A 23,838-nucleotide genomic window follows, 5' to 3' on the forward strand; every position below is an offset into this window, starting at 1 on the left:
CTGATTACTCTGCTGAGAGAAAAAGACTGTACGAGTTCAGTGCACTCTTTGAGAGCTTTTCGTGTTGGTGGTATGGCGCATCAGGGGTGGTGGTTTCCCATGTCGAGTGGGTTGCACACATCAGGCTGCACTAACCCCTGTTTATGTTGCAGTCTCCCCTGTGCGTCTCAGCACATAAAAAAATCCGTTTCCTTAAAAGAGCATTCAACTGAGCATCCAGCTCAGTTCAGTTTAAATAGTATATGTGCAAGTTTGTCCAGCAAAACATCAGAATAGTCGAAAACCGGTAATAAATCATAAGATGTGTGGTGCCGAATGTCCAGCAATTCAACCCTGGTGAAACTGATTGCAGGAATATAACTAAAGACAGGACAAACTAACAAAAACACAAAAACAACTGCAGAGCACGTCACAGAGGCAGCCATCCTGTATCTGCACCAGTCGATTTCTCCCTCATGTTGCAGCATGATAATGCACAGCCCCATGATGCAAGGATCTGTACACAATTCCCGCAAGCTGAAAACATCCCAGCTCCCTTTCAAGGGAACTCAGACCTGCACCCTCTAGGGGGCGCCATGGGCAACACCTTGTCGTGACCCATGTCTGAAGCATACATTGAAAAAACACCAACTTGTTGGCCGGCTACAGTCTCTGAAGTCACTACCGGTGTGACTATAAACAGGCACTGGGAGAACATGTCACTCTTTTCTTCGTCTTCACTGACTGTTCTATTTGAAACGTGCATCTGTAAGAACTGGTAAGAGTGATTTTTCTCTGTATATCATGGCGACTACTAGCAAGCGTTTAGACAATGTGTGCATCCGTGTCGGCATTATTTGACACCCAATGACACAAGCGATCTTTGCATCATTTGACACATGCGATGTCTTTGAGGAGGCAATCTATGTGCATTGTGAGCGTTTTTTCAGAAAAAAAAAAAAAAAGCTCCGCTCTCGTTCGTCTCTCTTCTGAAAAAAAAGGCAGCCATCTGCTTCCCGCGGTTCAGGACCCGCCGCTGCTGAGGCACTGAGGAGAATGAACTCGTGAAAATACAGGTGGATCTGTTTGAATGTTTTAAAGAGGGATTTTCCCTTTCGCGTTTGTAATGGCGAAGAGAGAGCCTCGGGAGGATGATGTTATATCTTTAACACTATCTGATACCGCGGTTAGTGCTCTGCTAGGTTTTTACCCAGGAAAAGCAGGAGATATTTGAGGATGGTAAAGAAGCTGAGGCTGAGCCTTCTCAATTCTCCTGTCCTGCGTATGTAGAGCTGTTAGAGGTTATGGATCACGCCACGGAAAATTTGGACTTGCCATGAAAATGCACTAACAAGGTAACGCTGTAAGGCCACAAAAAAAAAAAAAACAACCCTCGATGAGCGTTATCTTTCTGACAAAATATAATTTCTTTTTGTGGGGGTGACATCCTCTCTTAAGCTCCCTCCTTGCCATCTAAGTCCCTTCAGAAATTAATCTGGCTTAAATGGCAAGGCATACGCAGCAGGTCAGGCTGTGGCTTTGTTATACAGTACACGATGGTGGTGCTTCAAGCATATCAGGCTGATCTACTAAGAGACCTCGATGGAGGCAAGGGCCTTTCTCCTGATCAGGTAGCCGCGCCACCTCTCTCCATGCTACCAAGCAGGCCGCCATGGTGGCAGTGGAGAGACGTCTGTGGATGAACCTGGCAGACACTGGGAAGAAAGAAAAGGCTTTCCTCTCGATACTCAGGTTTCCGTTTGAGACAGTGATCGAGAAGTTCAGGGAGATGAAGGCGCGCTCTGCTGCTTTCAGATCCTTCATTCCACGTAGGTCCAGGTCCGAGCCCGAACAACATAGGGGTCCTGGCCTGTCTCGATCTGAGGATCAAAGACGGGCACAGAAGGCTAGTGTCCTGACTCGAGCTCCTCCCCAACCTGCGGGCAGGGGAAAGAGGAATCGTGGGTCACGAGGACGTAAGCAGAACCTAAGGGATGTGATCCAGACAAGGCAGCGTTCTCGTCCGAATCAGAGTGATACCGAGGAATCTACTAGTTCCCTTTAGGAATTTTTAACTTCTGCTTTTATCCTCCCCTTCCTAATTCCCATGTAACCACCAGCTCTGCACCTGATCGAGGTTAGATGGAAATCTCTCGCAAAACAGTCTCCTATGCTGGACCTATAATGTTTTTGGCTGGTTCTATGTTCATAGCAACCACCCTACCGATGGTCCTAAAAGGTGGCACCCCTTGAGCGGGGTTCCACCGCAGGAGGGTGGGTGAGTATGTAACCTTCTCTGTATATACTTATGTGTATTAAATTGCTGGTGATTATGTGTCTACTAATAAACTCTGTTGAGTTTCCTTTGCAGTGCTTAATTACAGTGTTTACTAAACACTCGCCAGCACCAGCCATCCAGCTTCATGTTCCGGTATTAGGTGGCTGAGATCACAGGTTTCTGCGGGAGCCTTCTTGATCATCAGGCCTGGCACAGCACAGCAGGGAATTTCATGGATGTCCGGCCAGGTCACCCTGAGGGGTCTCCTGGCCACTAACTGGTGCTGTCGCATCTAGCGGGAAGTGGAGGTGGCAGTTACAGAAGCCTTCTTGTATATGCTGCCTCAGGTGATGCTCCCCTCGCCCAAGGTTTGTAAAATGAGCTTGCCTCTCCCGTGCGATTTAGTGCCTCTGCGATGCTTAGGAACCTTTAGGTACACACGCTAAGCTTTGTGTACTTTCTCAAAACCACATGGTGGTCAGTGTGCACGTGAACACTTTGCACACTTTCTAAAATCCACGTAAGTGGTAAGTGTGCACGCAAGTCTCTGCGCACTTTCTGAAATCCTGTATGGTAAGGGTTACACGCTCCGCTTCGTTCCCTTTCTTGAGATGATTAGACCTTGGTTCCTTGGGCTCTATTCAGCTAGTGTATATTTATTTATACACCTCAAGCATCGCTTCCCTCAACATGAGGGGCTATTTGGGTGATTCTCGTGGTAGTTTAGCAGCACTCCCCTTTTTTCCAAGAAGGGTTGCCTATGAGCACGCTACTCTGAGCTCGGAGTTCTCCTTTCATATGAGACTGAGTTCTCTGTTTTTTCCCCAGAGCGCTCCAGTATTGTTTCCATAGATCGAGTTGATGACTCTCAAACATACTGTTTTGAGATGCACCATTCCATCTATGAGCTGCTCTATCAGAGTGCCACGAGAGCCCCTCCTTAGAACAGTATTTGAAAATCCATGCTATGGTAAGTGTGCACGTGAAGTCTTTGCAAACTTTCTGAAATCCACACTGTGGTAAGTTTGCACACTAGTATACTGCGTTCTTTCTAAAATCCTATATGGTGAGGACTTTGCACGGTTGCTTCGTGCCCTTTCTTGAGTTGGTAAAAGCCCTGTTCATCTTGGCCGCCACTCCACCTATGTATCCTCGGATACCTATCTAAACAGGGTGTTGCTACTAGAGAACTGTTGAGACAGCTCTTTCAGCAAGCTTATGCATAAGCTAGTGGTAGCCCTTGTGTGACAGGCAAAACTTGGTATAAAATGCTAGGTTCTTAGCCATATACCTTTAAAGGAATCTTTCCTGATTTCAAGTCTTCAGCTCTACCCGGGGCCGAGGCCCTAACAATTAAGTTGGGTATGTAGCTTAGGCCTTTGGCCGTAAGGGGTACTGTCACAGACAGCCGTCTAAACGCCCCAGGGGCAACTCCAGTAGAAATGGTAGAGTTGGTACTTAGTGCTCGCCATGATTCTGGCCTGCACTCCCCTCAGCATGGCGGCATGGGTAAACTGTTCCCCATAGTGCCCCCTAGAGGAGGCAGTTTGAAGTTCCCCTGAAAGGGAACGTCTCAGGTTATGAATGTAACCATGGCTCCCTGAGTAGGGAACGAGACACTGTGTCCTCTAGCTCCCTGCCATGCTTCAGACGCAAGCTTCAGACGAAGAAGTGAGTGACATGTTCTCCCAGTGCCTGTTTATAGTCGCACCGGTAGTGACGTCAGAGGCTGTAGCCGGCCAACAGGTTGGTGTTTTTCAATGTATGCTTCAGACATGGGTAACGACGAGGTGTTCCCCATAGCGCCCCCTAGAGGATGCAGTGTCTAATTCCCTACTCAGGGAACCATGGTTACATTCGTAACCTGAGACGTTAATGCAAGGCCAGCATTCCCACCGGACATGTCACTCATTAAGCATGTTTGGGATGCTCTGGATCTGTGTATACCACAGTGTGTTCTATTTCCTGCCAATATCCAGCAACTTCACACAGCCAATGAAGAGGAGTGGACCACATGACACAGGCCACAATAAACAACCTGATCAACTCTATGTGAAGGAGATGTGTTGCACTGCGTGAGGCAAATGGTGGTCACATCAAATACTGACTGGTTTTCTTAGATATCAGCTTATGAAAAATGGGGGCAAAAAACAAAAATGTTATTACATATACACAAATACTGTATATATATCTGTATCAAGCACTTTCTCTTCCTCCCCATTCAACCTCTTACCAGAGGCACCCTATGTACGGAATTTTTAATAAGAATAGTCTTTTTGGCAATTTGTTAGAAAGTATTTTAATTTATTAAATTTTTTTTGTATTTCAGTGAAAGATAAAGAGGAGGATCAGGTCAATGGGGCCCGTACAATGAAAGATGGAGAGTTTGGAGAGTACAAGTAAGTGCAGTTTATGTCACATTATTGTGTATTTACAGAAGTAGCTCTGACATTTTCCTTTTGTGGTGATGATTATTATGTAACAGTCCCGTCTAACATGAAGACTTTAATATCACAGTACCTGTCAGTGGCCTGGAGAGTAACTGTTGAATTTCTGGAGAGATTTTATTATATATATATATATATATTATAATAGATACAATAGATTTTTATATCATGTATTATTACATAAATTAGACATTCATGTGTCTAAAATCTTACAATATTATATTCTTATTTACTGAACTGTTGTATGACATCAGGATCGCATTTGTACTAGTGAAAATCGGGACAAAAACACCACCCATGTGATTTTGCTTAATTATATTACTTGATATAAATATGAGACAAAATCTCATACTGCCATTTTTGCCCCAATCTCTTGCATTTTAGTGGCATATAATTACATTCTATTGGCTACTGCTTGCAGTGACTTGTTATCCTGCATAATTTTCGTTACCAATCAATTATAATGAAATGTAAAATGAACTACACAGTATGGGATGGTGCTGATGCGTTAAATGCTTTAAAAACATGTCTGTAGTCACTCTCCAAAACCTTGACCTTCTATGTTCCTCTAAAGTCCCTTGGTCAGTTCATATTTGTATTTATATTTCACCTCCCCCAGGTTAGGATTTGGCTCTACTTTCCAAATGTAAATATATATGTTTTTGTGTGTGCGTGTGTGTGTCCAAAACCTTGACCCTCTCTGTTCCTGTATGGCATGACCTGAGTGGGGCCTATTTTAGCTTGAGAGTTTATATTAGAGTTTAAGTTAATAAATTAAAAATGAATATCAGACAGTAGTATAGATTACGCTTTTCTATGAAATATTACACCACTGTATGAAAATAAAACAAATGTCTTGATGGATTTTTTATTATTTGGAATTTTAATTGACAGGTTGATTGACATGGTACATTTGCTTATGTATATACACTCTTTCTCTCTATGTATGTGTGTGTGTGTGTGTGTGTGTGTGTGTGAGTGAGAGAGAGAGAGAGAGAGAGAGAGAGAGAGCCATGTACACTCTCTGCCAAGTGGCACAACACTTTTTAATGCATAGCATAATGTGCTGCTTTAAATATAAAGTAAAGATGTATGATTAGTTACATTTTAGTTATTAGTCATGCAGTAGTGTAACACACATGCATTTTCTTCATACTGTATGTAGTGAATTTATATTCACCATAAGATTATATTTAGAACTAGTGGTCGACCGATATTGTTGTTTTTTTGACAGCCGATGCAATATCTTGGAAAGCAGGGACGCCGATATAAAGCTGATATAATTGTATTTCTTTTATTTCATATTTAAGAAATTTGAAATTATTTGAAAATGTATAAAAAAAAGTGTAAAAAAAACATGTTTATACTTGAAATGGCAAAGTATTTTTCCACAAATAAACGAAGGGCACTCAGTATTCTGGGAAGTTTGTGTGCACTGGGAATCACATTTTTTTCATTTATTTATTTAAAAAAAACAAACAAATAAGAATAAAACACTCTGCACAGATGTAGCTGGCCCTGGAGTCTGTGCAAGTGCACATTATAAGCTTCCTTACAGAGATACTGTGCAAGATCATGGAGGATAAGGAGTAGCCCCCTGAGGAAGGTCCTCCTTTCTTAGAGGTGGGGTATGGCGTGCGGTCAGGTCCAAAAATAAGGCTACTGACTTGTTGCGGGATTTACTATGCAATTGTCAGGAGCCACTGAGTTTGCCACTGATAGGCCGGCTGTGCATCAGTATACACACTCACCTCACGCAGCGAATTAACGACTCACTTTCCTCAGCTGGCGACTCACTTTCCTCAGCGAACGACTCACTTTCCTCAGTGAACGAATCACTTTCCTCAAGGGGCGGTCACACTAGCCTTTGAACCTGCGAAATTATTTTATAAAATAGGATGCTGCGCTACGACTAAAATTAGCACTTCCTTCATTTTTTAATTTCTGTACAGAGAGGTCACGCAGTGACGTATTGATCATCTACTGGTCACACGACTTCACGTGATGCGAATTCGCAGGTCAGAGTTCACCAAACTTGAACTTTCGAACGCAGCGAAATGCGAAAGTTTTCGCATGAGCCTGCGTTTCCGGTCTGACGCATTCGCATGTGTATGAATGGAAGTCAATGTAACGAAAAGTTCAGTGTGAGCGCCCCTTCACGCAGCGAATGACTCACTTTCCTCAGCGAACGACTCACGCAGCAAACGACTCACTTTCCTCATGAAGCAGACCACAGACTCTCTCTTCATGTAGGGACCGAATATTATAATTAAAGTGACTTCTATATTACATCCAAAAGAATATTTAGATATGATATTTAAATATTAAGAAAAGTGTACAGTGTATTTTTTTTCTTTTTACTTTCATTAAAATATTTCAATAAATTGATAAATAATTGCCTATTGCAAATTTATGAATGCATGGTTAACTTTTTTTTCTGCAGTAACTATGCTATATTGAGACCTTTTAAAATCTATATTTTGTAAAAAAAATAAATAAAAATAAACCTGAATTATAATCTAAACATCCATATATCCGTATATATATATATACTACTTATATAATATATGAAAATACGGATGTTTAGATTATATTATATAATACAGGTCCTTCTAAAAAAATTAGCATATTGTGATGAAGTTCATTATTTTCCATAATGTAATGATAAAAATTAAACTTTCATATATTTTAGATTCATTGCACACCAACTGAAATATTTCAGGTCTTTTATTGTTTTAATACTGATGATTTTGGCATACAGCTCATGAAAACCCAAAATTCCTATCTCAAAAAATTAGCATATCATGAAAAGGTTCTCTAAACAAGCTATTAACCTAATCATCTGAATCAACTAATTAACTCTAAACACCTGCAAAAGATTCCTGAGGCTTTTAAAAACTCCTAGCCTGGTTCATTACTCCGCAATCATGGGTAAGACTGCTGACCAGAAGGCCATCATTGACACCCTCAAGCAAGAGGGTAAGACACAGAAAGAAATTTCTGAACGAACAGGCTGTTCCCAGAGTGCTGTATCAAGGCACCTCAGTGGGAAGTCTGTGGGAAGGAAAAAGTGTGGCAAAAAACGCTGCACAACGAGAAGAGGTGACCGGACCCTGAGGAAGATTGTGGAGAAGGACCGATTCCAGACCTTGGGGGACCTGCGGAAGCAGTGGACTGAGTCTGGAGTAGAAACATCCAGAGCCACCGTGCACAGGCGTGTGCAGGAAATGGGCTACAGGTGCCGCATTCCCCAGGTCAAGCCACTTTTGAACCAGAAACAGAGGCAGAAGCACCTGACCTGGGCTACAGAGAAGCAGCACTGGACTTTTGGACAAATTTTGCATGTCATTCGGAAATCAAGGTGCCAGAGTCTGGAGGAAGACTGGGGAGAAGGAAATGCCAAAATGCCTGAAGTCCAGTGTCAAGTACCCACAGTCAGTGATGGTCTGGGGTGCCATGTCAGCTGCTGGTGTTAGTCCACTGTGTTTTATCAAGGGCAGGGTCAATGCAGCTAGTTATCAGGAGATTTTGGAGCAGTTCATGCTTCCATCTGCTGAAAAGCTTTATGGAGATGAAGATTTCGTTTTTCAGCACGACTTGGCACCTGCTCACAGTGCCAAAACCACTGGTAAATGGTTTACTGACCATGGTATTACTGTGCTCAATTGGCCTGCCAACTCTCCTGACCTGAACCCCATAGAGAATCTGTGGGATATTGTGAAGAGAAAGTTGAGAGACGCAAGACCCAACACTCTGGATGAGCTTAAGGCCTTTATCGAAGCATCCTGGGCCTCCATAACACCTCAGCAGTGCTACAGGCTGATTGCCTCCATGCCACGCCGCATTGAAGCAGTCATTTCTGCAAAAGGATTCCCGACCAAGTATTGAGTGCATAACTGAACATAATTATTTGAAGGTTGACTTTTTTTGTATTAAAAACACTTTTCTTTTATTGGTCGGATGAAATATGCTAATTTTTTGAGATAGGAATTTTGGGTTTTCATGAGCTGTATGCCAAAATCATCAGTATTAAAACAATAAAAGACCTGAAATATTTCAGTTGGTGTGCAATGAATCTAAAATATATGAAAGTTTAATTTTTATCATTACATTATGGAAAATAATGAACTTTATCACAATATGCTAATTTTTTGAAAAGCTATAATATAGAGAAGGTATATTATACCTGTATAATATATATATATATATATATATATATATATATATATATATATATATATATATATAATATATATTATATATTAGATTATTATATATATATATATATATATATATATATCATAAATAAGTAGTTTAATAAATATATAATGTTTAAAAAATATGATATAAACTATTTGTTTTCCACCACATCACTAACATTTAACTGTGTTAAGGGAAAAAAAAGCAATTTCCATGTTATATTGTGTTTCTAGAGTGATGATACTGTGTGTGTGTGAGAGAGAGTGCTTTCTGCATTGAGGATATTCTGTAGTCTCAGCCCTTCGTTTGGGTAAATCTTTACTTGATTGTCTGTACTCAATCCTTATCCATCTTCAAGAATCGGCTTAAAACGCATCTCTTCCATCTTTATTTGACCCTCTAACTTTAACACTCACTATTCTGATTCTGTTCTTTTAAAAAAACTAGCTTTCTAATCTTTTTGTATTCTATCGATTTAATTTCAATTTATTATACAATTAACAAAGGCAAAAAAGACCTCTAACACTAGCTTGCTTTATTCTTTTTCTATTCAATCTGTTTTTTTTTTCCTTTATTATATTATTTAAAAGCCTTTGTTATGTGTACTGCGTTTAAGCTAACTGAGATTTCTTATAGCACTTGTATATCATTGTTCTTTTGTTGTTTTTGATTGCTTCCATTGTCCCTCATACGCTGTTTGTGACGGATTGAGAGACGATAGAGCTGACATTTGGAGTCACCGACTGTGCAAAAAAATAAATAAAAAGCAAAAAAAACCTGTCCTGAGATTCCAAAAGCATTCACTGCGCAATGAAGTCTGTTAGAATTAATAAATAAAGTTAGAATGTCCTTATAATTTAAGAAATGAAAAAAAAATGTTTTACGTTTTATATTCATTGCACATTAAGCAATGCTTGAGTATCAGCACATGTGCGCGAGCTCAAATGTGCTATTAATTTTATAGCTACAACAGTGCATAGTAAAACGGTGTTTCGTTCCTTGAATTCATCATATTTTCAACGAATCAAGTGAGCCAGTGATTCAACAGTCCATTCAGATGGACTCACTTGTTTCCTTTCTAATGGAATCAGCCGTTTTGAACGAAAAGTTTGATTTGAATGATTCAATAAATACTTAAACCATGGATTTGCTGTCACCTACTGGCGGTTTTATTGTCATCATTATTTATCCATGAAAGGCCTAAACCAGACAAGGTGCCAGCACTAGCCTACTACCAGCACAAAAACACATTTAGCAAAATATTTACCAAAATTAATCAGTTTCATTTAATAAGGCAAAATTTTCAATAAAACGTTTTTAAAAATTATGATTTTGTAATTTGTAATCATTATGAAACATTAGCTACAGGACCAACTCCCCAACAGGACCATTTTTTTTTATTGCTTAGCTTAGCTCTCACTATATATTATAATAGTTTATATCATATTTTTTTAAACATTATATATTTATTAGCCTACTTATTTATGAAATTGTATGAAAATACAGATGTTTAGATTATAACTCAGGTTTATTTTTTTTTAAGGGGTGGTGCTAGCGCAGTGGATAAGACGCATGTCTTTGGTGTGAGAGACCCGGGTTCGAATCCACTGTGAGACACCAATGTGTCCCTAAGCAAGACACTTAACCCCTAGTTGCTCCAGAGGTGTGCGACCTCTGACATATGTGGCAATTGTAAGTCGCTTTGGATAAAAGCGTCAGCTAAGTGAATAAAAATGTAAAAAAAAGATTTTTTTTTTTTTTACAAAATATAGATTTTTTACAAATGTCTCAGTACATATAGCCTAGTGACTGCAGAAAAAAAAAGTTAACAATGCATTCATAAATTTGCAATAGGGAATTATTTCATTTTATTGAAATGTACACATTTTTGAATATTTAAATATCATATCTAAATATTCTTTTGGATGTAATATAGAAGTCACTTTACTTATAATATTTGGTCCCTACATGAAGAGAGAGTCAGTGGTCTGCTGCGTGAGGAAGTGAGTCGCCGGCTGCGGAAAGTGAGTCTCCGGCAGCGCCAATGAGTCGCCGGCTGCGTGAGGAAAGTGAGTCGTTCGCTGCGTGAGTCATTCGCTGAGGAAAGTGAGTCGTTAGCTGCATGAGGAAAGTGAGTCGTTTGCTGCGTGAGTCGTTCACTGAGGAAAGTGAGTTCGCTGAGGAAAGTGAGTCATTTGCTGCATGAGTCATTCGCTGAGGAAAGTGAGTCGTTCACTGCATGAGGAAAGTGAGTCGTTCGCTGCTTGAGGAAAGTGAGTCGTTCGCTGAGGAAGTGAGTCGTTCGCTGAGGAAAGTGAGTCGTTCGCTGAGGAAAGTGAGTTGTTCGCTGAGGAAAGTGAGTTGTTCGCTGAGGAAAGTGAAACGTTCGCTGAGGAAAGTGAGTTGTTCGCTGAGGAAAGTGAGTCGTTCGCTGAGGAAAGTGAGTTGTTCGCTGAGGAAAGTGAGTCGTTCACTGCATGAGGAAAGTGAGTCGTTCGCTGCTTGAGGAAAGTGAGTCGTTCGCTGAGGAAGTGAGTCGTTCGCTGAGGAAAGTGAGTCGTTCGCTGAGGAAAGTGAGTTGTTCGCTGAGGAAAGTGAGTTGTTCGCTGAGGAAAGTGAAACGTTCGCTGAGGAAAGTGAGTTGTTCGCTGAGGAAAGTGAGTCGTTCGCTGAGGAAAGTGAGTCGTTCGCTGAGGAAAGTGAGTTGTTCGCTGAGGAAAGTGAGTCGTTCGCTGTGTGAGTGAGTCGTTCGCTGAGGAAAGTGAGTCGTTCGCTGCGTGAGGAAAGTGAGTCATTCGCTGAGGAAGGTGAGTCGTTCGCTGTGTGAGTGAGTCGTTCGCTGAGGAAAGTGAGTCATTCGCTACTTGAAGGAAAGTGAGTCATTCGCTGAGGAAAGTGAGTCGTTCACTGTGTGAGTGAGTCGTTCGCTGAGGAAAGTGAGTCGTTCGCTGCGTGAGGTGAGTGTGTATACTGATGCACCGCCGGCCTATCAGTGGTAAACTCAGTGGCTACTGGCAATTGTACGGTGTATTCCCGCGACAAGTCAGTAGCCTTATTTTTGGACCGGGCCGCACGCCATAGTGGTGCACTATTTTTACAGCCCCATCTTCTAGGCAGGATTATGCGCTAAAGTGGAGTATGTTTGTTGAGTGGTGTTATTTTCACCAAGACGCCCCCCAGAGAGGTCCAATCAGTGTGGTGCTTTCTTTTTTGCAGGAAAGGTTTTAGAGGAGGCTGTCCCCTTCCACCTTGAAAGTGTATGTTGCCGTCATTGTGGCAGATCATGATGCACTGGTTGGCTGGTCTGTCAGTTTTCTGAGAGGGCTCCTTTAGAGCCGCTTGAGTCAGTTGAGGTCGATATCTTGTTCCTTAAGAAAGCTCTTCTGATCATGCTCACTTTTTTTTTTGTCCTTTATTTAACCAGGAAAGTACTCGTTGAAACTAAAAATCTCTTTTTCAAGAGTGTCCTGGCCAAGATAGGCAGCAGTACAACCATACATACAACACAGAATACACAATAACATAAGACAACTAAAATAGCAGATACAACAACCACAAATCCTTAGCATATCATGCAGAACAACTACAGCCAGATGTGGCTGCTTCCAAGTCAGTTAATATCCTCTTAAAAGTAACCAATGAGACAAACTTATTAAGTTTCAAATTTTTCTGTAACTTGTTCCATGCAAAGGGAGCAGCAAAGTTAAACGCCTTTTTCCCCAGCTCAGTTCTAACATTTGGTACAGACAGAAGAACAAGATCCTGGGACCGAAGATTGTAAGTCCCAATATTTTTTACACTGATGTAGGTCAGAAGGTAGGATGGAAGAAGACCTAAAATAGCCTTATATATAAAAACATACCAGTGTTGAAGTCTCAGAGAAGACCATCCAACACGTTCATACAGTTCACAGTGGTGAGTGAGGACTTTAAGACCAGTGATGAACCTCAAAGCTCCATGGTATATAGTGTCCAGTGCATGTAAACTTTGAGACGAAGCGTGCATATATAAAACATCACCATAGTCAATAATAGACATAAAAGTACCAGCAACTAAACTCTTTTTAGATTCGAATGAGAGACAGGATTTGACAGGATTTGATTCTGATCTTTTTGCCAGCTGCTGAATATGAGAAGTAAAAGAAAGAGATTCATCTATTAAAATACAGAGATATCTTTATTTAGAAACACATTCAATCTTCTTACCCTGAGAAGTGATGATTGAAGGCAGATTTAATTTGGATTTTGAATTTGAAAAAAGCATTACTTTTGTTTTTTCAGCATTTAAAACCTTAAGAGCTGCAGATGTTGTACTATGCCTTTTTCTAAAACCGGATTGAAAGTCAGAACATTTTTACTGTCTAAAAAAGTCTTTAATTGATCACTGACAAGAGACTCTAAAACCTTGGCCAGGACAGACAATTTAGAGATCGGTCTATAGTTATTTAATATAGCAGGGTCACCACCTTTTAACGGGGGAACCACAAAAGCTAATTTCCAGATGGACGGAATGCCATTTGTGTTCAAGCACCGATTAAAAATATTAGTTAAAGGCATGGAAATAAAATTAGCTGCTAACTTTAAAAAGTAAGGATCCAATTTGTCAGGGCCTGCAGATTTTGTTGTGTCCATATTTGAGGGCTTTATCTACGTCTGAAACTGTAATAGGACTAAAACTAAAACACTGAGTAGAAGGTTCGGGTTAAAGGTTAAAGGGGAACACTTATGTTGAGTATTTAGTGACTCAAATAAAAATCCTGAGGCTATGAAATGTTCATTGAAACAATCAAGAATTTTGGTTTTGTCAGTAATTGTTTTAGAGTCTATCACAACGCTTGAAGGAAGCTCCTGACCTTTACTGTTTTCTGATAAAGATTTGATAGTTTTCCAAAATTTTGATGGGTTATTCAGGTTATGAGTGGTTTGAGAAAGAAAATGATCAGCTTTGGCTTTTCTAATTTTGAGAGTACATGCATTGCGCAGCTGCCTGAAAACCAGCCAGTCAGAGTTCTTATTAGATTTTCTGGCTATTGCCCATGCCACATTGTGGTCATGGAGGATATTTGCTAAATCCAGAGAAAACCAAGCATTGTTTCGGCCTTTAACTCTGTATTTCTTTAAAAGAGCATACTTATTAATTATATTTACAAATCCTTCATGAAAGAGATTCCAGGCACTATCAACATCTGCACTGTTATAAATTTTTTCCCAGTCAAAATTAGATAAATCATGGAGAAAGTCTTGTTCTGAAAAGTGCTTCATATTACGCTTGACTATAATACATGGTTTGATTTTTGATATTTTAGTATTTCTAACTGTAGCTATGACACAGTGGTCACTGATGTTTGCAAATATGGAAGCAGTGGAGTACTTATGAATGTTAGTTCGTTAGTTAAAATTACATCTAATTACATCTAGAGGTGATTTTTCCGGGTTTTTAAAGTTTGGCCGTGTGGGACTGTCAACAATATGGAAGAGATTTAGTGAATCACAATTAGCTCTAAAGTCATCAGATATTGGTTGTAACCAATTCCAATTTAGGTCTCCGAAAGCTACTAATTCCTTAGAGTTAAAATTGAAAGGAGTTTCATTAAGGAGGATGTCAGGACTTCCATCATGACGGCAGGCATTTTTGTTTGACAAAATGTGCTTTGAATTTGGGGCAGCTGATTCTCACATGATCTTGAAACCCTGGTCTGGATATGTGTATAAAGTTCCCACCACTCCCTTTCAGGAACCGGTGGTGAACTTCCAAGCATTTTCCCCTTAGTGGAGACAGACCCAGCCCTTGCAATGCTGTGTCCCATTTGCACTTTATGGATCGTGGAAGACATCTTGAGGTTCATCAGACACCCTCAGTTCTTGGTCTACTTTGGAGGTCAACAACAAGGAAAGGCTTTCTCCAAATAGAGATTGGCTCAGTTCCGGCGCCAGAAGATTTTAACAGGGGGGCTATCCCTTCTTCCCGGGGGGGGGGGGGCACATAGCGTGAGTGTCAGTGGGCGTTTGGTGTTGATGTAATTTAATTTTTCCTATAAAACAAAGTAACTAATATTACTAATCATCGTCACTATTCGCAAAGAAGAAAATGTATTATGATTTTTCACTGGCCCGATGCACATCAGAACTGGTTCAAACTTTACGCAAACATTTTTTTAAGTCACAATTAAAATATGATGACGTTATAAACTAATTATGCATTCTATAGTAGCTAAATAAAATAACACCAACCTGCTAGAACAGCTGGAGTCTGCGGTGCTTACTCTCGTTGAACCTTCTCAGTAGAGTATCTTTCCATTCTTTCCGAAATTTTCTTGTCAAGTCTCTTTCAAATGCCAATTCCACTAAATGAGCCTTTCGCTGATGTAGCATGCTCCTTCGATGGCTTCAAGAATGGTATGATGCTCCTGGAGTATTTGTTTAAGTGTTAATTTTCCGCCACTAGAAATCGATCTGTCGGGCCACAACAAATTCTGAATGAATCACTTTTGAATTAACTAAGTTCATCATATCTTGTACGAGTTGAGCATCCAAGAAAGTGCTGTCACATTTTGGATCAAAAGCTGAAAGAGCTTCAATTAACTTGCTATTTCTTTCTCCGAAACGCTCCGAGATTTCTGCAAGCACTGCATCCAAAGTACTGTAGAATAATCGTCTGAGCTCTTCTTGATTTCCCAAATCACCTTGAGCCTGGCCAATGCTTTCCTCCAGCAGATATTCTTGAAGGCTTTTGTTGATGGTCCGCTTTCGTTTGGGGGGTCTTGGCATTTCAGTGTCGTTGGCCTTTTCCCACAGCTCTAAGAACTCAGATTCACTATGCAATTTCGTAAGGCATTCTGAAGCACATGTAACTAATTTGACTGCACTTAGAAGGTCCATGTCCTCTGACTGCATCAGTTTGTTTGGAGCATCAAGCAGCAGTAAAATCTTATACACCATGTGGGCAATGAATTTGAAGCTCGTCTCTGATACTTCCCTAATCAGGCCAGCTGCTTCCATGTGCACCTCCATCTCGTATCTGCGGTTTCCACTGATCTCGGCTAACAACAAAGTAATGTCTTGAAAAGAATTCAAAATTGTTTTGACAGTTTGAAGATGCCCTGTCCATCGCTGTTCAAGTAATCTCTTAAGCTGCTGCCCTCCATACAAGACAGCAACGGTTGGCTTCTTTATGAATTTATAAAGCAAGTCACATACATTAAAGAAGTCTTCAACCGCGGGCTCTGTGGATATTGCATGAACTACCACAAGATGGAGCTGATGATTGAAGCAATGCACGTACGGAATCACTCTTCCTAATTTGTCCTGCAAAATTTTCTGTACTCCTCCATTTTTTCCGGACATGAGAGAGGCCCCGTCATACACCTGGCTCAATATTTTAGAAGTACTTAGCCCATTCTTTTCAAGCTCTGTAATTATTGTGTTATTAAGGGTCTGGGCATCCCCTTTTTCAGTTTTTGTCATGGAAAGAAGTCGCTCTGTGACTTGATAATTGTTCTTAACAAAGCGAACGATTATGAAATATTTTCCATTCCAGTTGGGTCACGTGTGCCATCTACTTTGATTGTGTACCACGAGTCTGCAACTTCTCGAACTATTTCTTCAGTGACCAGACTGCTCATGTTTGCAATGACGTCATTTTGAATTTCGTGAGAACTGTACGTTGCATTGCGTGGTATTGTCTTCATAACACTCCTTAACTCTGGATATTTTCGGAGGGTATATTCGAATAATGAAAAGTCCGCTTCCATCCTCTGTTAGACTATCAAAAGTATCTGTGTTTCCCCTTAGCGGCAAATGATTCACTACAAGAAACTTAATCATGTCCACTACAGAGGAGAAGTAGTTGCGATTCCTAGCTAATTGGTTACTGTTAACCATAGTGGAAATTTCAAGTCCACGTTCTTTTTTTTTCTCTGTCTTTCCAGAGTGCCATGCTTGTAATGTGCTCTTTTGACGCTGCATGTTGGTTAAGGCCTTTTCCCGCCTCTACAGCGTGTTTCCAATCACTGAAGCCCCTTACAGTGAAAGCGTTGTCTAATGGAGATATTAGGTATTTCCTGCATGGAAAACAAAATGCAGCATCTGCTTCTACGGAGTATTCCAACCACTCCCGTGATGTATACCATGACGCAACAAATGATCGATGCTGGTTGTAGCAAAGGCGAAGAGGAAAATGTCTTAATTTAACCTGATTTGGTTTATCCTCACCAAGGTCGAAAGGCACTCTTGGCGGTCCAGGCATGCATGAGCTGGAGCATGAGGGCAGAGGACCAATAGGTGTTGGTGTCTTGTCGACTAGCATGTCTACTGAGTTGCTGTTGGATGCTTGCAATTGCACGGTCGCATCTGGCAAACTATGGGACCGATTTATCATATATTTTCGTATACCCATTTTTATACTGCCGTACGGTAATCTATCTAACCATTACTAACCATTACTGTTGCTAGGAGACAAATCTCCGCCGACCACCAGTCTGATGGTCATGTCAGATTTTTGCCTGATATTTTTTTGTGGTTATGGTATGATTAAAACTTGATTCAATTTAAAACGAGTAACGTGTTGTGTTAAACTTTTTATTGAAATTACACATCACATTTTATATCACATTATACTTATTTAATTACATTTTTGTGTTCTATTGTGCCAGGCTTAGGGGGGGGGGGGGCTTGAGATCACCCCCCCAAGCCCCCCCTTAACGCCGGGCCTGGATTGGCTCACTAGCTAGTGGATTCAATTCAATTCAAGTTTATTTGTATAGCGCTTTTTACAATACAAATCGTTACAAAGCAACTTTACCGAAAATTATGTTTTTTACAATATTTAGTAATAGCTTATAAGTGGTGACTGTCAGTTTGTGCACGTATGACAGGATTTTAAAAAAAATTAATACAAGACGTAGTCAGCCAGATGATAAACATTAGTAATATTATTAATAATTAATAATTATTATATGATGCAGTCACACTTGTAGCAATATTTGTTAGTGCTGTTTGTTGATTCAGGTTTAGCATCATCTGAGGTGTTCTGGATCCAGACTGGAGCTTGTGTAAATCCTAGTTGGCAAAACATAAAAACAAATAGAGACATCATTAGCATAGCTGCTGATCCAACAAAGTAAAATTAATTAGTTTAACCCAAGCTAAAGAATAAAAATGCTAATTTGATCGGATGCAACTACACTCACAATTTAAGAGATACATTATTCGAATACTTGGCGAAAGAGATGCGTTTTTAATCTAGATTTAAACAGAGAGAGTGTGTCTGAACCCCTAACATTATCAGGAAGGCTATTCCAGAGTTTGGGAGCCAAATGTGAGAAAGCTCTACCTCCTTTAGTGGACTTTGCTATCCTAGGAACTACCAAATGTCCAGCGTTTTGTGACCTTAGGGAGCGTGATGGATTGTAACATGGTATAAGGCTAGTTAGGTATGCAGGAACTAAACCATTTAGGGCCTTATAGGTAAGTAATGATAATTTTTAACTGATACGGAACTTAATAGGTAGCCAGTGCCGAGACTGTAAAATTGGTGCAATATGATCATATTTTTTTGACCTGGTAAGGACTCTAGCTGCTGCATTTTGGACTACCTGTAGCTTGTTTATTGAAGAAGCAGGACAACCACCTAAAAGTGCATTACAATAGTCCAGTCTAGAGGTCATAAATGCATGGACTAGCCATCACCTTTGCTTACCATAGGTAGGGGCGAGCCATGCCCCTGGGGTATATAGGCTCATTTTACTTGGAGTGTCACTTCCGCCTGGGCATTGGTGCAAAATACTAATCTGGCAAACTCTTGTAGAGCTATGGGCTAGATGACACCTAACACCTTTTTGTGAGATTTAACAGTTTCTATGCTGAGCCAGTTACCTCCAGAGTGTTGGGTATGAACAGGTAATTGATGGGTAGGTGAGTCTTGATTGTGGCACCATTGCTCTCTACAAGGTGCTACAGAGTGCTTTTCTGCTGTTCTAGAAATTTCCCCTCCGCTCAGGCAGAGGAGCCTGATGCCAGGCTAAGTAATTTGTTGCATACCATTCGGTCAGACCTTGTACTAGGCTGGGTGCCCATAAATGAGATTATTTTTGGGAAGTTCTTTTCCCTTTTTTTGTAAACCTGTGCCTTTTCCTGGACAGTTTTATTATGTTCATCCCTGCATTATTAGTTGTTCCACCCCTGGTTAGGTAAAAACTACTGCAATGGTATATGTAGTAATGTCCCTTGGTCAGTCCATATGTGTATTTATATTTCACCTGCCCCAGGTTAGGATTTGGCTCTACTTTCCAAATGTAAATATGTTTGTGTGTGTGTGACAACCTACTGACAAGTCGGAATGCACACAGGCAATTTTTTAGCTAACATCAAAAAAAGTGACAAATTTTGTCTAGCAATCCCAATTCATTTACCGTATTTTTCGGGCTATAAGTCGTACCTGAGAACAAGTCGCATCAGTCCAAAAATACGTCATGATGAGGAAAAAAACATATATAATTTGCACTGGACTATAAGTCGCATTTATTTAGAACCAAGAGAAAACATTACCGTCTACAGCCGCGTGAGGGCGCTCTATGTGTTCAGTGTAGGATATAGGTGCACTGAGCACAGTGAGCAGCATAGAGCGCCCTCTCGCGGCTGTAGACGGTAATGTTTTCTATTGGTTCATTTCTCTCGGTTCATGTCAAATTAATTTTGATAAATAAGTCGCATCTGACTATAAGTCGCAGGACCAGCCAAACTATGAAAAAAAGTGCGACTTATAGTCCGGAAAATACGGTAACCCTCTAGAGTCGATTAACGTGTATACGCGTTATGAGTCATTTTCTCCTGATAACCCCGAAAAGAACTTATGAAAATAACAATATAATGTGGGGTGGGGGTGTGGGGGTGGTTGGGTGAATTTTGACCCTGCTAACATCTAACGCTGATTGTATGTCTCTGCTTTCATTTATACTCACGCTCACACACACAGATCTCTGGAGAGGTAAGAACAGCTTTCTCTCACTAACTGGGTCGTGACTGTACTCTTATTTCCTGGTCAGCTTTAATCCAAGCATCTGTTCTGTATCTCCTTCAGTGATAACGAGAAGTGCTCCACCAGTCAGCAGTCTGTCTGCGAGAGCAAGCGCAGCAGCAATGACAGTCTAGCCGACTACGGAGACAGTGTTGACATCCAGTTTAATGAGGACGGCTCCTTCATCGGCCAGTACAGCGGACGCAGAGAACCAAATGGTCACGGGAGCTCGGGCGCCACATCTCCCATCAATCCCAACATGCCTCCACCCAGCATCAGCTTTCCCACGTCTGTGACAGGATTCCTGGGGCCAAACTAACGCTCCACCTCTACACACACACATTCTTGACCATTTGAATGAGGGGTCCTGATGGTATTAGACAGGATATTAATTTCAGGACAGACAGTCGTTACTATATGACACAAGAAACAACATTAGCAAAAACCGCCGGCTTCACGCTCACTTAATAATGAAACACATGCATCCGACAGACACGAATAACCTGCAGGACAGTTGCTTCCAACATTCCATCCAAGCACTGAAAACTGTTTACAATGCTCACTTCGCTGCTTCAAGTGATGTTTGGATTGTAAATTCTCCCTCACTGGAAGTTTTGCCAGTTCTTTCACTGAAATTATGCAGAAGAAGATGTGATAAACAACATACACAACAGGAAAAAGACACGAATACAACTGTTTGAGAGTGTAGGGCAGACTTGGGCCTTGTTCATGTGGCACACTAATCCTATTTGTTTTGAAGATGGGATCTGAAGGAGTGACTGCCTGCAACAATTTTAACAGTCAGTAGAACTGAGGCTGATTCTTTACATGATGTAGTCAGTATTTCAGTCTAAGATGCAGTTCCAGAATTGTTTTTTTTTAACTGTTCAGACTAAACCAAAACAAAGTGATTTTGCTGCCTCTCTGAACAATGCCTTATGTCGAATACATCAGCTGAAATCACTGCGGTCAATAGAAGTCAGGTCTTAAAGGCTGAAAAGCAAAAATCTTTTACTATTCATTATGGTTTGAAGGCATTATTTTCCCATTCACGATTACAAAACGTTACATTTATTTGAAGTATTGTTTTTGTATTATTCTTTTACTTATGTTCTTTTTTTTAAATTAAATACATGTATATACATACTTTTTTTTCATAAAGGCAAATATATTTGAGTTATAATGTATATTTTTTATTTTTTTATTATTATTATTAAATTTTTTGCTTGTAATACAGTTATCTTAATGAATTTGTGTTTTATAAAACAGTATGTATGAACATTAATAATCTCCCATATGTGTCTCTCTGTCTTAATAATCAATGTTCAGGGCTTTTAACCGTGTATCGTTTGTATCGTTGCCCAAGTAAGTTTTTAAAATAATGGTGTTTTTGATGCAATTTATTACGTTAAATTTTTTTGAAGTACATACAGCCGCTGCACTAAAGCCAAATTTTGTGATCTTGACACTAACATATATTTTTAAAAGAAAAAGAAAAAAAAACAGCAACAAAATCTGAATTCCCAGCAGCAAATAACAGCATGAGATGTAGTGCTAGGCTAGTTGATGTAGTGTGAGGCTGTGCCTGTTGTTCTGCTGTAACGCTGAGGCCAAACCCTGAAAAACTGCTTTGCTCCAGTGTCTGTGTCATCCGTCCGTAAGCTTGCAAATATTAACACTCAAACATTGCTAATTATGTACAGTGAATTATTACTAACAATAACAGTCATACATTATAATATCACACATTTGTCTCATGTCATCAATTGTTTTTTTTGTTTGTTTGTTTTTTTTTTTTGTGTGGGCATTCATTGAATTTGTGTAGTTGGGATATTCCTGTCTGAAGGAAATAGCCTTGAACAATATAACGAGCCGATGGCAGCGAATAGAAACAAATTACAGAACAAACTGATGCTTCATAATCTGAATGTAAGTCATCTTTTCCAACTTTTATTTAGTATGTTTTCACATTTAACATCTTTATTATTAGATTTAGTAGTATTATTACACTTAATATGATCTTTAGTTTAGAAAACAGGTCAGAAGTAAAATACTATTTATTTAGTGGACTTCTGAATGACTATATTGTTGTGAATTTTATTAAATGCATTTGGGGGAAGGAGCAGTGATGATGTCATGATGGGCCTGCAGTTTAACGACATCATCACCTCTTAACCAACCCGTCTGAAGACTGCAGAACGAGACATCTGTGACGTTTAATAATGGCACGGGTAGAAATATCGTCAGACAGTAATTGCAGCTTTGAGTTTACTCATTTGTCTTCTCTCGCATATGCCACAGCATCCTGAATTGTACCGATCAAAATCATGCTGCAAACGCCTGGTTAAAATCAAATTAAATACTAGGAATATTTACAACAAATGTATGTAAGAGTATGTAGCTTGTGTATGCATTACAATATATTTTCCTACAAAAAGGACTTGAGTTAAATGGGTGGAATTGCAGTGCATGGCTTTATACGATGAGCTGTGAAAGACCTAAAGCTCGTCACCATCCCTCCTGGGTCAGTGGGGTATCTTCATATTGTATGTAAGCTTCTTCTTACCTCTGCTTTCTATTTGTAAATTGACACACTAAAATGAGAATAAAAATGTAGTCAGAGTGGTATTTCAAAGCATTGCAGCCTCTGTGAGTGATCTCTGAACTCTGCTGAGAAAGGACGGGTGTGATGGATGCAGTAGGAATGTGACGAGTCGAGTGCCACAGTGCTAGCTTGTGCTGTATCCAAATGCAACAAAATAAAATGACATTGATTATGCAGAAAATAATGTGTGACACATTTTACTTTAAAATATACATTCCATTGATTATGCCTTTCATAATATGAGGACTTCACTGAACGTGACTTGGCCTTAAAATGACTACACTTCCTAATACATAATTCATTCATGATCGGATATAATTGTGTGATCTCAGGAGCAGCAACCAAATCATCTAAAAGATGAAAATAAATAAAGCAGAACAAGAAACAAGTGCAGCTGATTCAGGCATGTCACGGGCCCGTCCCAACTACAGAAGACAATCAGAGGGGGCCAAGAATTGAACTGCTTTTAATTAAATGAGACAAATCTGACAACACATATGACTCTCTTAAACTGCTGTTGTATGTTTAATATCACGGTAAGAATTTAGAGCCTATCAAACACATCACAATAAGCATATTGCAAGAACATCCAAACAAGATACACAAACAAGTACATTATATTCAGGCCCGGTTCTACAGGGGTGCTAGAGGTGCTAAGCACCCTCAAACAAAACCAAAAGCACCCTCAGTTAAAGCTGTATCAATGGCATTTTATTGTAGCTATAGCAAACTATCCAGTGCGTTATGGTTTGGTTTAGGAGATCGACTTCTGTTTCAACATGTTTTTGCAGCGTTGAGCAATGTAGCTGTAATGATATTAAACCTTCATATTCATCCGGAAGAAGGAGGCGGGAACCGGCGGACAATCAAATAACATTTTAATACTTCCAAAATAAACACAAAACAGCGCACCAGTCACTCACGGACGACTGGTGCGCTCAAATAAAAAGCAAAACACAACTAAAAGCCCAGGCCTGGTCCTCTCTCGTCCTTCACTGTCGTCGCTCCAGTTTTATATCCTTCCATCTCCTACGTGGGACTCGAGACCGGTGGTGGGTCGCAGGTGTCACTGATTTGCCCAATCATTGCCTGCCTCACTCCTTGTTCCCACATCCCTCGGCCCCGCCCCACTCGCCACAGTAGCCAATCACAGACATATCTGTAGATTTCTTGAATCAGAGGCGTTTAAGTTAGAATCCGCTCACCAATCAAATCACCAGAGTTTAGGTATTGGTATTTTAGTTTTTTTTTTTTATTAGCATAAATCATCTCATAAACCATCCGGCATACATTATGCAGGAGATGTGTACGAATTG

At 40.1% G+C, this 23,838-nt stretch overlaps 1 protein-coding gene across 2 annotated transcripts in view; it reads left to right on the forward strand.

Annotated features, from left to right (window-relative positions):
- Positions 1-20,673, forward strand: part of l1camb (L1 cell adhesion molecule, paralog b) — a 64,135-nt gene extending 43,462 nt beyond the window's left edge. For both annotated transcript variants that reach the window (XM_059527134.1, XM_059527135.1), the window contains 2 exons: positions 4,587-4,656; positions 19,981-20,673. In XM_059527134.1, coding sequence (XP_059383117.1) covers positions 4,587-4,656; positions 19,981-20,236 — 326 coding nt within the window. In that variant the 3' untranslated portion in view covers positions 20,237-20,673. The remainder of the gene's footprint in view (positions 1-4,586; positions 4,657-19,980) is intronic.
- Positions 20,674-23,838: the final 3,165 nt, after the last annotated feature.

This window comes from Carassius carassius, chromosome 37, assembly GCF_963082965.1.
Source record: "Carassius carassius chromosome 37, fCarCar2.1, whole genome shotgun sequence".
Taxonomy (NCBI): domain Eukaryota; kingdom Metazoa; phylum Chordata; class Actinopteri; order Cypriniformes; family Cyprinidae; genus Carassius; species Carassius carassius.